The 14,625-nt window shown below is 37.9% G+C and overlaps 1 protein-coding gene across 1 annotated transcript in view; it reads right to left on the reverse strand.

Annotated features, from left to right (window-relative positions):
- Positions 1-238: 238 nt before the first annotated feature.
- Positions 239-14,625, reverse strand: part of LOC131402479 (5'-3' exoribonuclease 2-like) — a 43,461-nt gene continuing 29,074 nt past the window's right edge. The window contains exons 14-19 of the mRNA XM_058537211.1: positions 12,853-12,897; positions 11,276-11,407; positions 4,383-4,501; positions 1,957-2,092; positions 346-442; positions 239-243 (exon numbers count right to left, since the gene is read on the reverse strand). Coding sequence (XP_058393194.1) covers positions 239-243; positions 346-442; positions 1,957-2,092; positions 4,383-4,501; positions 11,276-11,407; positions 12,853-12,897 — 534 coding nt within the window. The remainder of the gene's footprint in view (positions 244-345; positions 443-1,956; positions 2,093-4,382; positions 4,502-11,275; positions 11,408-12,852; positions 12,898-14,625) is intronic.

A 14,625-nucleotide genomic window follows, 5' to 3' on the forward strand; every position in this document is an offset into this window, starting at 1 on the left:
TAGCAAAAAATATACAGAAGAATCCAAATACTTTTACTTTGTTTCTGGACTTCACTATTGTAACTATAAGATGCAAAAGCAATTGTGACTAGTGCTAGCAAAATGTACGACAAAAATCCAGTTATCAACACACTCAAAAACTAAGACACTCACAGGATCACGCGTGAGCTTCCGCCACGATGGAGGTAGGAAGTTACCACTTGCAGCTGGAAAAACTCCCATAAGTTGTTCCAGTCGTTTAAACTGCAAGAAAGAAAAAAAGTTTAAGATAAGACACAATTTTTATCTAAGCCAAAATTCTACAAATGTTATGGCTCTAAATACTCAAGCTTACCAGTTTAGTACCCTTCTCAAAATCAGAAGGCATGTCTGCAACACCTTCAAAGTCTGAAGCAAATGGTGCATAATGAAATGGATAATACCACTTCCAGGAAGCACAGCCCTAAAATCAGTAAAAACAAACAGAAAACAACAACAAAAACAAATCTATGTTAATGATGGACACGGTAAAGACAAAAAAAATTAAACTATCAACCTATAATATTCTACTGATAAAACATATGACTTCTGGTACATATTCCATGTATTAATTTTTTTCCATGAGTCCTCAAAGATGTTTGGATTAAATCTAAACTTTTACTGCGTATCAACGGCTCCTTGATTTAAAAAATACTGCAAAGCATCTTTAATAATCAGTACTTAATACCAAACTTTATACTAACAAACACAATTTGGTGAAGATTTTTATCCTTAAAATGTGTTTGGTGACATTTCTTTCCAACTCGAGAGCTGCTATCATCACATAAAATGAAGAACAACTGCAGCTGACACTCACTGAGTGTACAGGTGGGTAAGGGACATCACTAGAAGAGTGACTGAGAGTAACAGAGCCAAAAGTTTCATTTTACAATTCCCTATTATATTTTCATGTGACAACTTTCTCTTTACTTTAAAAATATTTAAGTAAACCAATCAAAAAGAAAAAACAGTAAGTTATACTCAAAGAAAAGAGAAGCCTTCCTGAAATGAGTTTTGACTCTGCGCCTAGTGAATTAAAATCCTGAGGGTCAGAGCCGACTCAGTGGCACAGCAGTCAAGTTCACACGTTCCACTTCAGCGGCCCAGGGTTCGCCGGTTTGAATCCTGGGCTCGGACCTACTCATCGCTCATCAAGCCATGCTGAGGCGGTGTCCCACATACAAGAACCAGAAGGATTTACAACTAGGATATACAACTAGGTACTGGGAGCTTTGGGGAGAAAAATGTTGAGGGTCAGAGTAAAACACGAAATGAGAATATTTTACAATTGATACTTAGTGTATTAAATTACTTTCTACTTTCCAACAAACTTCACCTATTCCCAAGTCACATCAAATCTGCTTCACTCCCCAAGCACGAAACCAGGTATTATCAGTGCTACAATCCCCTATATGTCCGCCTAATCGCTCACCAATCTGACATCTCATTTATCAAAAGCTTTAAGTCAGATACAGATTACTCCAATGAGAATGCACTTCATGTAACATCACTACACTATATGGAGGAAATGGGATCATTCAAATTCCTTTCAAATTCTTACCAGTTATTTTCCAGGCTTTTGTCCTTTGTTCAGTCATTTAGCGACTGTGTATTAGTTACTCTGTTATTTTTTATTCCAACTAAACAAAACAATAAACTTTAATAATTTTAAAGACCAAGTACTCTCAACCACAGTATTTAATGCTGAAATTCTTTAGCATAACAAAAATTAGCTTCGTTTATATATTAACACCTAAGGAGCTTCAAAGGCTTTACAAACAAATCTTATTTAAAGTAATGAATTTCTTTATAGGAAGCTTGAAAATATGAGTCTGGGTTCAATTTCAGAATATAGCTCAACAACACACACTATTATAGAAATAACTATTTTCTTAAAGTGATTAACTAGAGATTTAGAGGAAAATATTCATTTTGTACCTGGTAATAATATCGAAGAACCCAGCAGAGCCCTTCAACGTACGACTGTACAACTTTACGACGGAATTTGTCATCAGCTGCATCAACGTCAAATTTGTTCTTGTAGTACCGCTGCTTCCAACCAGCTTCCCAAAGCCTAAAAATCAGGCAAAGCCAGTTCATGTTGAATTCATACACTTTCAGTAACTAGCTACCAATTTATCATCCAAATCAATTTATACTTAATATCCAGGTAAAATGTAAATGAGTTAAACAGTAATATTAACATAGCTTCATTTAATTATTTCTAAAAAGTCCACTCACAGGATTTATTATCAACTTAAAGATAGTTAAACGTTAAAAACTCAAACACTGATTCTAGAAAGATCATTACAAAACTACAGTAAAAAAAAAAAGAGAATAACCATTTATTAAAGTAGATACACAACACTTGTTTGCTCAGATTTTCATACTGTTTTACATGTTTTTTTGATTGTAGAACAATTCTAAAACTACATTTTAAGATGCAAATACTGAAGATATTTTATATAGTTCAAGTTCCTCAGTTTGTTAAAGTATATCTAAATTACACAAAGAAAGTCAACTAAATTACTTTTTTAAAAAAGAATAATCTAGAAGCCAGGCAGAAATTAAGTATATACCTACTCTCCCTATCCTTGGGCCTTCTCCCTCATTCAGCAAAGCGTTGTTGGCATAAGTGAAGGACACGGACACACACACACACGTTCTGGTAAAACTTAGAAGGAGGTCATCAATTCACTAAATTTTCATTAATCACTGAAAATACAATGTGAAAAACCACATTTTCACTCAAAGTATATTTTTTTATTTTTTTAAGTACTCATTTCTCAATCTCTGAAAGATTTAAAGATGCCAAAGAATACTAAAAAAAAATCAAGAACGATCAAGAACGTCAGGATGATTCTCCATTAAGGGCTCTTTTCTACCATGTGCCAGATCTTACTAATTAATTGCAGTCATGTTTCAGAATACACCATATCAATTTTTTTTATTTACTTTTTTTTTGAGGACGATCAGCCCTGAGATAACATCCAATGCCAATCCTCCCCCTTTTTGCTGTGGAAGATTGGCCCTAGGCTAACATCCATGCCCATCTTCCTTTACTTTACAGGGGATGCCGCCACAGCATGGGTTGACAAGAGGTTGAACCTGCGAACCCCAGGCCGCCGAAGCGGAGTGCGCACACTTAACTGCTGTGCCACCGTGCCGGCCCCTACACCATACCAATTTTAACTTTGCCCCCACGCAAAAGATTTACAGAACATCAATTAGGAGAAATATCTTCTATCCATAATGTTGAATATCACTATTTTACAGAAACTACTAATGAAATAAATGCTAAGAACTCCAAGCATTTCTTGATAGAAGCAATTCTACTTTGATTATCTTCAGCACCAAAATTAAACAATAAAGTACTAAAAAAATCAAGTTAACTATTAAGCTGATATTGATCATGATGGCTACATGGTAAAACAAAAAATATACTCCAAGAGTTGCAGAAGCAGAGGATAAAAACTCAGATCAGGTAAATGCTCAATCACAAGTCACCACAGATCTCTGAATCTGACATCAAAAGATGTTGGGAAAATACAGAACCAGACATCACACTTCTGAAGTTTCTAATCATAAATACAAACACATCATCCACGTCCTATAAAAGAAGCATGAGCTGTGAACCACTACTGTTTAACTTTGAAATAAATCATTTTGCAAAATTCTAAATGAGTTACAATTATTGAGGTTGTTGGCCCTTTGCACTTGAGCCCAGGGTTCAAATCCAGATTTAATCACACAAGAAGCTGTTAATCTTATTATATAATGATCTCAAACTTCTGTATAAATTAAAGAATCCAATATTCCTATTATAAATTTTAAGTATATAGCTAATGGGAAACTTCTCTGTCATGAAATATAGTTGTGCATATGCAAGTTCGTGGTTTTTAAAAATACATTTCTCTCTTAACCGAAAGCTTTTTGCATATTTCATTTTAAAGAAGAAACTTTTCAATTGAGATGATTAAAACAAACTATATCAAGTAACCAAATGTAACTGAACTTTCTGGGTTAAGCAGCTTGAAAATTTAATCTCATAACGGTAACATTCAGATCACATAGAGCTAAACACCTCATGTCTAGCCGATCTAGTGCCTGGTCTCAGAGGGAAAAGGGGCTTGGAGGACAAAAACCAGCATGCATACTAATCTAGATACTTAGGTTTAACAGCTATAGCTTACACATCTCACTGGAATTTACTGACTATCCTAACCCTCCACATTAATTACTGGTGGATAAAAAGATCACAGGCAAGCATCTGAAGGCACTGCTGCTCTAAGCTAAACAGCATTAATTAGACGGCGTCTATTTCAGCAATTTGCTAACAAAGTGCTACCAAAAAATGGCTTCACCTGACGTTATCCTCTGGTTCAGGTTCACTGTCACTGTCTTCTGCTTTTTGCTTAATTCCTCCTATCGGAGTCGGGGAGCCATCAGAAGTGAAACTCGTATTAGGAGATACTGAAGGACTCTGTAGACAATTATGACATTACAGAGGAAGGATTTAATTATTCATTTCACATAAGAAGTTACATCCAACTACTGTTACCACCATGCTTCACAGTAATACATTTTTTTTAAGCTATTAAATAGATATGGTAAATATATTTAGAAAGTATAAAGACTGATCTTGGCCTATTCCACCTCTCCAAAAAAGAATAATATAGTACCAAGCCTCCTACGCTTAAACTCAAAAGAATTTGAACATTAGGGTAAAAACTGCTTCAGAAGAAATAAGAAAAACTTAATTTCATAGATTTTTTTTTTTTAATTATAGGACTTGAACATTTTTTTTCTTTGGTGGTTCCCTCGTGTTATGAATTTGTGATCACGTTCCACCAATTAACTAACAAAGCTGTAAGGGGAAAAATATATATATATGTATATAAATTAATACATAAAATAATGCTGGTGAGAATAAAGTTAGATGTAAGTGGTTCAACCTAGTACAACCATTCTAGAAAGCAACAGTTTAATGAGACTCCGCCAGATAGCTGTTAAACTATTTTATACATGTTGTTTTAAAATTCATTGTACAAATGAAATCTATTAGTCATCTTAGAAAAATGCAGCTTTTATTATTATTTCAAAGACTTGGATACCACTTTAAATTTACCATGATCTTCCCTTTGTACCTAACTCAATGAACATAGTAGCACCCTAAAGTATTTTAATATTTAACTAAAAAATTAGGGGCAGCTTGGTGGCATAGTGGTTAAGTTCACACACTCCGCTTCAGCGGCCCGGGGTTCACAGGTTCAGATCCCGGGCGCACACCTACACATCACTCAGCAAGTCATGCTGTGGTGGCATCCTACATACAAAATAGAGGAGGATGGGCATGGATGTTAGCTTAGGGCCAAACTTCCTCAGCAAAAAGAGCAAGATTGACAACAGACGTTAGCTCAGAGCCAATCTTTCTCACACACACACACAAAAATTAAAATGTTCTGCAACTTTAATGTTAAATGACCAAAAACCTAAGTGGCAGAAAATGTTTTCATGGTAAAGTTTTTCTTCTGTTATTCACAGTATATTAGATATTTCAAGTAAGCTATTTTTAAATCGAGAACTCAGGAGCCTATTTTAATGATACTGTAACTAAAACCTCAGCATGAAGGTAGTTCACACCAAAGGCCAAGAAAAGTTACAACAAAGCAAAACTATATTTAACATAGAGCTCACAACACTTTCCTTTAATAGATGTATAATATCAATTTTATTCATGATACTGTATGGCTAATACTATCAAAAAAAAAAAAAAGAAAAGAAAAAAGAAAACAGGGGCCAGCCCTGTGGCCTAGTGGTTAAGTTTGGGGCCCTCTGCTTCAGCGGCCCGGGTTCAGTTCCCGGGCACAGACCTAAAACACTCGTTGGCAGCCACCTATATACAAAATAGAGGAAGATGGGCACAGATGTTAGCTTAGGGCAAATCTTCCTCAAGCAAAAAGAGGAAGATTGGCAACAGATGATAGCTTAGGGCCAATCTTCCTCACCAAAAAAAACCAAAAAAAAAAAAAAACGCACAAAGAATAAAAATAAATCCAGGAAGGCACTGTTGTACTTGTAAGATGAGATGGGTATTTTCAGTCAGACACATCTGAGTCTGAAATACAAAGTCCAACCTTTAACAGCTGTATGGCCTTGGGCAATTTATTTAACCTCTGTCAGCCTCAACTTCAAGCAGGGATGATACTGTTCTATCTCTTTACAGGTTATAGCAAGGAGTAAATGAAACAATATCTGTAAACCATCAAAGCTGCCTGCCTGGTGCATGGTGGTTAACCATTCAGGAAGTCATCCCTATTAGTTTTTTTTTTTTTTTTTTACATTTTTATTGATATTTTAATGGTTTCTAACATTGTGAGATTTTGGGTTGTACATTTTTGTTTGTCCTTCACCCCATATATGACTCCCTTCACCCCTTGTGCCCACCCCCCACCCCCACTTCCCGGGTAACCACAGTCCAGTTTTCTCTGTCCATGTGTTGGTTTATATTCCACATATGAGTGAGATCATACAGTGTTTGTCTTTCTCTTTCTGGCTTATTTCACTTAACATAATACGCTCCAGGCCCATCCATGTTGTTGCAAATGGGACGATTTTGTCTTTTTTTATGGCTGAGTAGTATTCCATTGTATATATATACCACATTTTCTTAATCCAATCGTCAGTCGAGGGACACTTAGGTTGCTTCCACTTCTTGGCTATGGTGAATAATGCTGCAATGAACATAGGGGTGCATAAGCCTCTTTGGATTGTTGATTTCAGGTGCGTTGGATAGATTCCCAGTAGTGGGATGGCTGGATCATAAGGCATCTCTATTTTTAATTCTTTGAGGAATCTCCATACCGTTTTCCATAGAGGCTGCACCAACTTGCATTCCCACCAGCTGTGTATGAGGGTTCCTGTTTCTCCACATCCTCTCCAACATTTGTTGTTTTTTGTCTTGGTGATTATAGCCATTCTAACGGGTGTGAGGTGGTATCTTAGTGTTGTTTTGATTTGCATTTCCCTGATGATTAGTGATGTTGAGCATCTTTTCATGTGCCTATTGGCCATCTGTATATCTTCCTTGGAGAAGTGTCTGTTCATTTCCTCTGCCCATTTTTTGATCGGGTTGTTTGTTTTTTTGTTGTTCAATTGTGTGAGTTCTTTATATATTATGGAGATCAACCCCTTGTCAGATGTATGTTTTGCAAATATTCTCTCCCAGCTGGTTGGTTGTTTGTTCATCTTGATTCTGATTTCATTAGTCTTATAAAAGCTCTTTAGTCTGATAAAGTCCCACTTGTTTATTTTTTCTTTAGTTTCCCTAGTCTGGGTAGGCATGTCATCCGAAAAGATTCCTTTAAACCCAATGTCAAATAGTGTGTTGCCTATATTTTCTTCTATGAGTTTTATAGTTTCAGGTCTCACCTTCAGGTCTTTGATCCATTTTGAGTTAATTTTTGTGTATGGCGATAGCACATGGTCCACTTTCATTCTTTTGCATGTGGATGTCCAGTTTTCCCAACACCATTTATTGAAGAGACTTTCCTTTCTCCATTGTATGTCCTTAGCACCTTTGTCGAAAATTAGCTGTCCGTATATGTGTGGTTTTATTCCTGGGCTTTCAATTCTGTTCCATTGATCTGTGTGTCTGTTTTTGTACCAGTACCATGCTGTTTTGATTACTATTGCTTTGTAGTATGTTTTGAAGTCAGGAATTGTGATGCCTCCTGCTTTGTTCTTTTTCTTTAGGATTTCTTTAGCTATTCGGGGTCTTTTGTTGCCCCATATAAATTTTAGTATTCTTTTTTCTATTTCTGTGAAGAATGTCATTGGGATTCTGATTGGGATTGCATTGAATCTGTAGATTGCTTTAGGTAATATAGACATTTTAACTATGTTTATTCTTCCAATCCACGTGCATGGGATATCTTTCCATTTCTTTATGTCATCGTAGATTTCCCTCAATAATGTCTTGTAGTTCTCATTGTATAGGTCCTTCACCTCCTTGGTAAGGTTTATTCCTAGGTATTTTATTCTTTTTGGTGCAATTGTAAATGGTATTATCTTTTTGAGCTCTCTTTCTGTTAGTTCATTATTAGCATATAGAAATGCAACTGATTTTTGTAGATTGATTTTGTACCCTGCAACTTTGCTGTAGTTGTTGATTGTTTCTAACAGTTTTCCAACAGATTCTTTAGGGTTTTCTATATATACAATCATGTCATCTGCAAATAGTGAGAGTTTCACTTCTTCGTTACCTATTTGGATTCCTTTTATTCCTTTTTCTTGCCTAATTGCTCTGGCCAAAACCTCCAGTACTATGTTGAACAGGAGTGGTGAGAGTGGGCAGCCCTGCCTCGTTCCTGTTCTCAGAGGAATGGCTTTCAGTCTTTCCCCGTTGAGTATGATGTTAGCTGTGGGTTTGTCATATATGGCCTTTATTATGTTGAGGTACTTTCCTTCTATTCCCAATTTATTGAGAGTTTTTATCATAAATGGATGTTGTATCTTGTCAAATGCCTTCTCTGCGTCTATTGAGATAATCATGTGGTTTTTAAACAACACTAATCCATTTGGATTAAATTAGGAGAGTGATATTCCTGTCAATCATCTAAGTACAGAGAAGGTGTAAACAAAGCAATCTTTCCCAAATTCACAAACAAGATATAAATTATCTTTAGACAACAAAAATAATATACCTTCAAGGGAAAAAAAGAAGAAAAGAAGTTGTTTGCTCTTTAATGCTAAATATCTGCTGCTCTTTTCTGCTCTATCTCTACTAACAAAAGTATTCAGAAATATTCTTTCCTAAACATACCAGAGTCATACCCATTCATTCAAATTTCTTTTTAAAAAGCTGTTTTTGCAATCAAAGTTTATTAAACTGAGAATGGTCGCAAATACAATGAAACTACACTTCAGAATGCAAAATTTAAAAACATATTTATGAGGAAACAGAAGCTATCTAATAAAACATTAACCATGTTGACCATCAGTAGATACCAGTCAAGCACTGGAGCCCAGCACACCCAAACAGCTCAGAAAAAATAACACAGCAAAAATCCATAACTGTAAAGGCTTCCTTTAAATAAACTGGTCATTTGGCTTCATGATTTCCTTAAATTCAACACATTCTAGATGAAAACTCCTCTATGCAAAGATTCCAGTAGAAATAACTGTGTCAAGGAGAATTAAGACAGGATCAAATAAGCAACCTAATCACCAATCTCCCCATTCCTATTCCCATGGCAGACATTATTAATCAATATAGTCTAATCCTGTGGAGCCTGAATATTGGAATCTTTCTCAAAGCAATCATAGCTGGCAAAGTTTAAACCTACCTGCCTCCCTGAGATTAAGAAAAAAGCATTTTATCATCAACGTGGTCTTAGCAATACTAGTCACTCTCAGTTCATTCTGTGAGGACGGTAGTCACTATAATCTTAAATGATGGACGTCAGCTTTTTCCATTCTACACAAGCATCTCATTGCAAAAGCTTTCACTGACTCTCCATATCCCACTCTGTTAATGGTGTGAGGAATAAGACAAGAAAGGAAAAACAGAACCAAAACACAACAGAAACCCCAGCCGCTTCTCTCAGAAGATGCAAATCTGTTTCCAAATTCCAAATCTAAGGTCCTAAAACTTCTAAGTGTGAATTTATGGGAATATAAATTCAACCAGTCTCATGATATGGCAAAAATTTCACATATAGGGTTGCCTTGTGATAAAGGATTTGAGCATCAATAGGATAACCATTAGAATAATGAAATTTAAATATCCCAACTTATGTAATTTCCTTGGATATATCATAGCAAAAGTTTACATAGGATACTGTACCTTATATAATATCTTTCCTCCCTCTACAACACTCTCTCTTTCTCTCGTGCCTACTAGCCTGAAACAAGCAACAGCTTTGATTACCTTTTGTCTGTGTACATTAGTTCACGGTCTGTTCCCTTACCCCTGCTGCTGCCCTGCCGGGTGCTCTGAGCTCATGGTCTGCTGCCATTACAGGAAGCTACTGAACAGAGCATAGCCTTGCTGGCTGAGACGATTTGCTTCTGCAGTCTGGATTACAACGTTCAAATAAGGAGGAATACCATGAGGCAAATCCATTCAGTTCCTGAGTTTATAAATAGGGAGCAACCGAGCCAGCCCTGATGGCCTAGTGGTTAAAGGTCGGCGCGCTCAGGGCTGGCCCCATGGCTTAGCGGTTAAGTGCGTGCGCTCCGCTACTAGCGGCCCGGGTTCGGATCCCAGGCGCGCACTGACGCACTGCTTGTCCGGCCGTGCTGAGGCCGCGTCCCACATACAGCCACTAGAAGGATGTGCAACTATGACATACAACTATCTACTAGGGCTTTGGGGGAAAAAAAGAAGAGGAGGAGGATTGGCAATAGACGTTAGCTCAGAGCCGGTCTTCCTCAGCAAAAAGAGGAGGATTAGCACGGATGTTAGCTCAGGGCTGATCTCCCTCACAAAAAAGTTTGGCGCGCTCTGCTTTGGCAGCCCAGGTTCGGTTCCCGGACGCAGAACCACACCACTTGTCTGACAGTAGCCATGCTGAGGTGGCGGCTCACATAGAACTAGAAGGACTTATAACAAGAATATACAACTAGGTACTAGGGCTTTGAGGAGGGGGAAAAAAAGAGGAAGACTGGCAACAGATGTTAGCTCAGGGCAAATCTTTCCCAGCAACAAAAAAAGAGCTCTAAAAAAAATGTGGATAATGAGAGCTACCTTAAAATATGTATTCAGATATATTCCACGTCTGAGTTGGAGAGTGAGAGTTTAGGCAGTGAGGAGTACCTGTATTTGACAAACTGAGGAATACTATCCTGCAAAATGCCCATAACTGATCCCTGGGAGGAAAGGGGAAATACGGCAGCAAAACCACCCTCTTCTCTTGCTCTAGCTATGAGACATTTGGATGTCCTGTCATGCTTCTGGCACCATCACCACCCAGTACCTTTGGGGAAGCAGGAAGCACTGTGGCCCGACTGCATTAGAGAAACACTGCAGCCACTTAGCTATCCACATTTACATGTACGTTCTTTTCTTTCACATCATTTAGATATTTTCATATTAATAAGGATTTAACAGAGTTAAAGATATCTCAAGGCAAAAGAAATTGAGAAAAACTATAAAACAAAACAACTCCAGGCTAAGTGATAAAATTCACACACAACTGTAAGAGACATCTGAAAGTCACCACTCTTCAATGCTACATAAAAATAAGTTACTTACAGAATTATTCTGCATCCTCATTTCATAGGCTGCTTGTCTCGGATTACTGGCTACTTGAGAACCTGGTGAATTTCTTGAACCCAAGGCATGAGGGGTTAATATTCCACCAGCAGTGAAAGCTGGTTGATCTCTCTAACATAAATGGAAATGAATGTAGAAATTAAAATTAAATCACAACACAGTTAGATGACAGGAAGAAATGAAGGCAATGGAAAAGAGTCCCTGCTGTAAGCTCTTTAAAGACGAAATGGATTTCCGTTAACATTACAGGGTTGTCTACAGTTTGATTTGATGGTAACTTACCCTGTAAACAATAGTCTGTAATATTTAATAATTCTGCTATAAACGTACATATAATACACTTTTCTGATACATAGAAGCTATTCAAATCTCATTAGGTTATTCCCTTATGTTCACTTACAATTTCAAAATGCATTCAAGACACAATTTAGGCAAATAAAGATAACTATTAAGGTAAAAAAATAAGCCAAGAGTTTGATTTATACTTAGGAAATACAACTTCTATTTATCCTTCACCTTGATGGAATTTAACTCTTTGTTTTCAATTAGTTAGAGCTATGATTATAGCTACAGTAGGTGACAGTCATGGCTGACTGATAAAAGATATTTTTTAAACAGACACTGACTGAAAGAAAATAATAATATATGAGGTAGACATCAAACACGCCCTTCCCTATCTGAGTGGTTCTGAACCCACCTGCAACAATCAATAACTCTACTTTTCTCCCTTACAGGTTCCTGAAATTGCTCGATTCTAATAAAATATAATAATAACAGGTAGTCCCCAAACTCCATTTGTTTAAAATCCAGTAAGGAAGACAAGAAAAACAAAAACTTAAGAAGTTAAGTGACTATAAAGTGTTATGCAATTAACTAAGCAAACAAATATCACAAGCGAGAAGCACTCGAGTTAAAAGGAAGGACTGCTCAACCTGGATTACAAGCGGAAGCAATAGGGAGGCCTCGTGGAAAATGTAAGATGGGAGGGAGCCGTGAAGTCAGAAACCCATTGAGAGGGACCAAACAAAGGCAATGCTCTGAGTCAGGAGGGACCTGGGATATTTAGAAGACAACTGGGGAAAGCAGGGTGAGAACTTGACCAGATCATAGTATGCTCTGCACGCCAGACTAAGACAGAACTGGATTCTGCGGGAACTAAGGAGTCACTGGTAATTTCTGAGCAGAGAAACAACAAAGTTTCGAGTGTTGTGTTCTAGGAAGAGTAACCTGACAAGGATATAGACAGAGTGTAGTAACTTTCAAGAAGATGCAAAGAGCTAACTATTTTTATTACAAAAACAATACCCAATTACTGTAAAAAATTCAAATAGCTAAGTGCTACCCGGCCCCTCTGGCCCATCAAGTGTATCCCCTCAGACTCTAGAGCTTAGAAAAGACTTCTTTAAAACTGACACCAGCATTCTTTCTCCAGGTAAGAGGCAGCTGGGTAGACATTACGTCCCTAACAAACTACTGGATAAGGAATAAAAAGCTATCTTCCTCCCAAATTGTAAATGTATGTTATTGCCAATCTGATGAAATTAATTAAAACTCACCTTCATTCTCTTTCTCTTTTCTTTCTGTCGTCTTCTAAAACTGTCCTAAAAGTATAAAATCCACATATTCTGTCAAATAATTACACAAAAACGTAAGAGTTAAACATTACCAGGAATGATTTGGGAGACAAAGTTTTAAAGGAAGACCCCAGAAACGTAACTAATTAAACTAGGCAATGGACTATATGTTCAAAGTGCTGCTTATCAGAAATTTAGATAGACAGAGAGCATTCTAAACTGAGTTTAGATAAAATTTAATTTTTCCTCTTAATTTTTTTCAGATAGTTTTTGATATCATTTCAGGAAACAATGCAAGAGTCATAACAAAGACCCTCTGTTTTACCCTGGAGCAAGTAGCCCACCAATACGGAGAAGATACAAATAAGTAACTCCCCACCTACTTTGGGCCACTCAAAGGCCTCCTTTACCCCAGAAAGCATTCCTCCCACGCCCAAGTTTCTGTGAGCATCAAGGCACTGAGACGACAGCTACGGTGGCCAGGGCTGCTGCTGTGGACTGAAACAGGGGCCAGCAGGTCCTGTACTGACTGTCATTCTACCAGCAGCTGCACTTCCATCACTTCCAAGTCAGTACTGCCACCTGCAATATAACACCCCATTGAGATCTGAAATTTGCGCTTTGTGCCAGGAGAGGGGCTGAATGCTGGACACATGGTGACTGACGACCTTAAAACCTCCTAAGACAGCAACACCACCAACTCCTTTAATCAAGCTTTTGCCCCATCTTTAAACTCATCTAAGTCACCAAGGACCCACAGACTGTGAGATCCATTACTCAGTTTTCAGTCCGTATCTGACCGTGACTCTTCCTTCTTGATCCATGCTCTTCACTTGGCTTCCAGGACACTACACTCACCCGGTTCTCCTCTTTCACTCTTGCTGAATGCCTTCATTCCTCAACTTCCCAACACCTTAATACTGGCGTTCCTCTTCACCCAGTACTTGGACCTCTCACTCTCATGGGAGTGATCATCCAGTCTCACGGCTTTAAACACCATCTACATGCTGATGACTCCACAGTCAGGACCTCTCCCCACTCAACATCTCCACTTGGGTGTACAAACTTCACATGCCCCAAATGGCATCCCCCCCCTAGCTTTGTACCTCCTAGTCTTCTTTATCACAGTAGCTCAGACCATTTTTCAATTGCTCAGACAAAATGCTTTGGAGTCATTCTTAATAGCTTTCCTTCTCTCACCCCTAGCATTTAATTCACCAGCCAAATCCACTAGTTTTACCTTCAAAACATGTTCAGAATCCAATTACCTCTTATCAATCTCCACTGCCACCATGTTGGCTCCCTTGGATTATCGCAAAAGAGTCTAATTGGGCTCACTGTTTCTATCTTTGCCTCCACACAGTTAGTCTCAACAGGGCAGCTAGAGTGATCCTTTTATAATATGTGTCAGATCTTGTCACTTTTATACTCAAAACCCTCCACTGATGCAGAGTGAAAGCTAAAGTTCTTATAACGACCTATAGGGTCCTACCAGATCTGGCCCTCCACCATCTTTCTGACCTCCTCTCCTACTCCTACTACTTTCCCTTTGCTTCCTCTGTGCCTGCCACACTGGCTCCTTGCTGTTCCCTGAACATCCTGGGTAAGCTCCTGCCCTAGAGCCTTTGCACTGGCTATTCCTTCTGTCTGAAATGCTCTTCCTGCAAACACCTGAATGATTACTCCCTTATATCCTTCAAAGTCATCTGTCAGTGAGGCCTTCTCTAGTCATCTTTTCTAGAAGTGCAATGTCCT

The sequence above is a fragment of the Diceros bicornis genome, unplaced genomic scaffold, assembly GCF_020826845.1.
Source record: "Diceros bicornis minor isolate mBicDic1 unplaced genomic scaffold, mDicBic1.mat.cur scaffold_111_ctg1, whole genome shotgun sequence".
Lineage (NCBI taxonomy): Eukaryota > Metazoa > Chordata > Mammalia > Perissodactyla > Rhinocerotidae > Diceros > Diceros bicornis.